This window comes from Volvox carteri, assembly GCF_000143455.1.
Source record: "Volvox carteri f. nagariensis unplaced genomic scaffold VOLCAscaffold_26, whole genome shotgun sequence".
NCBI lineage: Eukaryota > Viridiplantae > Chlorophyta > Chlorophyceae > Chlamydomonadales > Volvocaceae > Volvox > Volvox carteri.
In genome coordinates this window covers 1151996-1153447 of record NW_003307569.1, presented here as the reverse complement: position 1 = coordinate 1153447, position 1452 = coordinate 1151996, and the positions used below count along the sequence as shown (strand labels likewise).

Sequence of the window (1452 nt, the reverse complement as noted above, 5' to 3'; positions counted from 1 at the left end):
AAGAACCGCTTCTCCAATCATGCTTCCAGCTGTCAAGCTGCAGAAAAAGGGGGTAGGACGGAGATCGACACCTTTTCAGTCTCAGGAATTTCGAAAAGTATGTGGGACGTATATATACTCAATAAGCTATGCAATATGGAGTGGTATTTCGGGGCATCCTCATCCAATCACACTACTCGGCTTCCCAGTGAATCGCTCAGGTTCCACACCCACCACCAGCATCCAACAGAATCTGCTAGATCGACGGCGGCTCGACTCCATTCCTGGTCAGCTCGTAGGTTAACTTTATCACAGGTCACCACTGTCCATCAACTAGGGCCACTTTTACCTTCTACCTCGGAAGGATTTTTGACCCTGACAGGTCTCGATCCCGGAACCTCCGGGGGCATTGGTGCGTGCTCTACCAGTCGTGAATGACCTATATGTGTATGTATGTATGTATGTACGTACGTACGCCATCCTCGCCTCCACCTCCTAGCCCCCGATCAATTCTATGAAAAACCACGTACGACATACCTGAGCAGGAACATCAACGGCCACCTTCACCACACTGGAGATGGCGGTGACGGCCGACGTCACCTGAGTCATGCTTACGTTCAGACCCTGCAGCAGACCAGTCTGTACGGAACGTACGACAGTGTCCGAGGTGGCCGTCAGGTTCACGTCCGTCAGCCGTGCCGCCAGGACCTCTACCAGCCGAGCTTGGAGGGCGGCGGTCCGGTCTGTTATTGGGGTGGCGGGGGACCCGGGGGGGGAGGGGGGGGAGGGAAAGGGTGGGGGGGAAAGGGGGGGAAGGGGCGGAAAGGGAGGTGGGGAGGTGGGGAGGGAAAGACGAACCACGAACGAGTGAAGCTGCTGCCAGGGCAAGAGTGCCAGGGAAAGGGTGGAAAGGGGTGGAAAGGGAGGTGGGGAGGGAAAAGGAGGGGGAATGTGGAAATCACATACACACACACACACACACACAACCAAGCCGTGTCGTCAACACACACGTTTCCAAGTACATTTCCCCTCCCCCTTCCGCCGACATACCCGCATTTCCCCCCCCCCCCCATACACACACATGCACAGACTCACTTGCAGGTAGGGCGGCAGCAATGTCGGGCCCCAGGGTGTCGTTGAGCAGCCCGCCCACCACATCGGGGTTGGCGAGGAGGCTGCTGACGTGGGAGGTAGCGGCAGCCGCAACCACCGCCGTCAGGTTTGACGCCAGCGTGTCGACTGTGGCGTTGAAACCCGGTACCTGCGGGGGAATGGGGGGGGATTGGGGGGAGGGCAGCCGGGGTGGGGAAGGAGGAGGAGCTGTGGGGTGGGGGCCTTGAAAATTTGAATGAGGCACCGCACTAAAAACACAGTACCCCAAACGCTCCCACCACTGGCTCTCATTGGAGCCACACTGTTCGGCTAACCCCCCTGCCGAGTACCGACCATCAGGCTGCCCCTTCCCTCCCCCCC

General features: G+C 58.5%; 1 protein-coding gene across 1 annotated transcript in view; it reads right to left on the bottom strand.

Annotated features, from left to right (window-relative positions):
* The window catches only part of VOLCADRAFT_105298 (uncharacterized protein), a gene marked incomplete at both ends in the record, with an annotated part of 13356 nt that overhangs the window by 3773 nt on the left and 8131 nt on the right, over nucleotides 1-1452 (bottom strand). The window contains 2 exons of the mRNA XM_002951847.1: nucleotides 517-722; nucleotides 1075-1240. Coding sequence (XP_002951893.1) covers nucleotides 517-722; nucleotides 1075-1240 — 372 coding nt within the window. The remainder of the gene's footprint in view (nucleotides 1-516; nucleotides 723-1074; nucleotides 1241-1452) is intronic.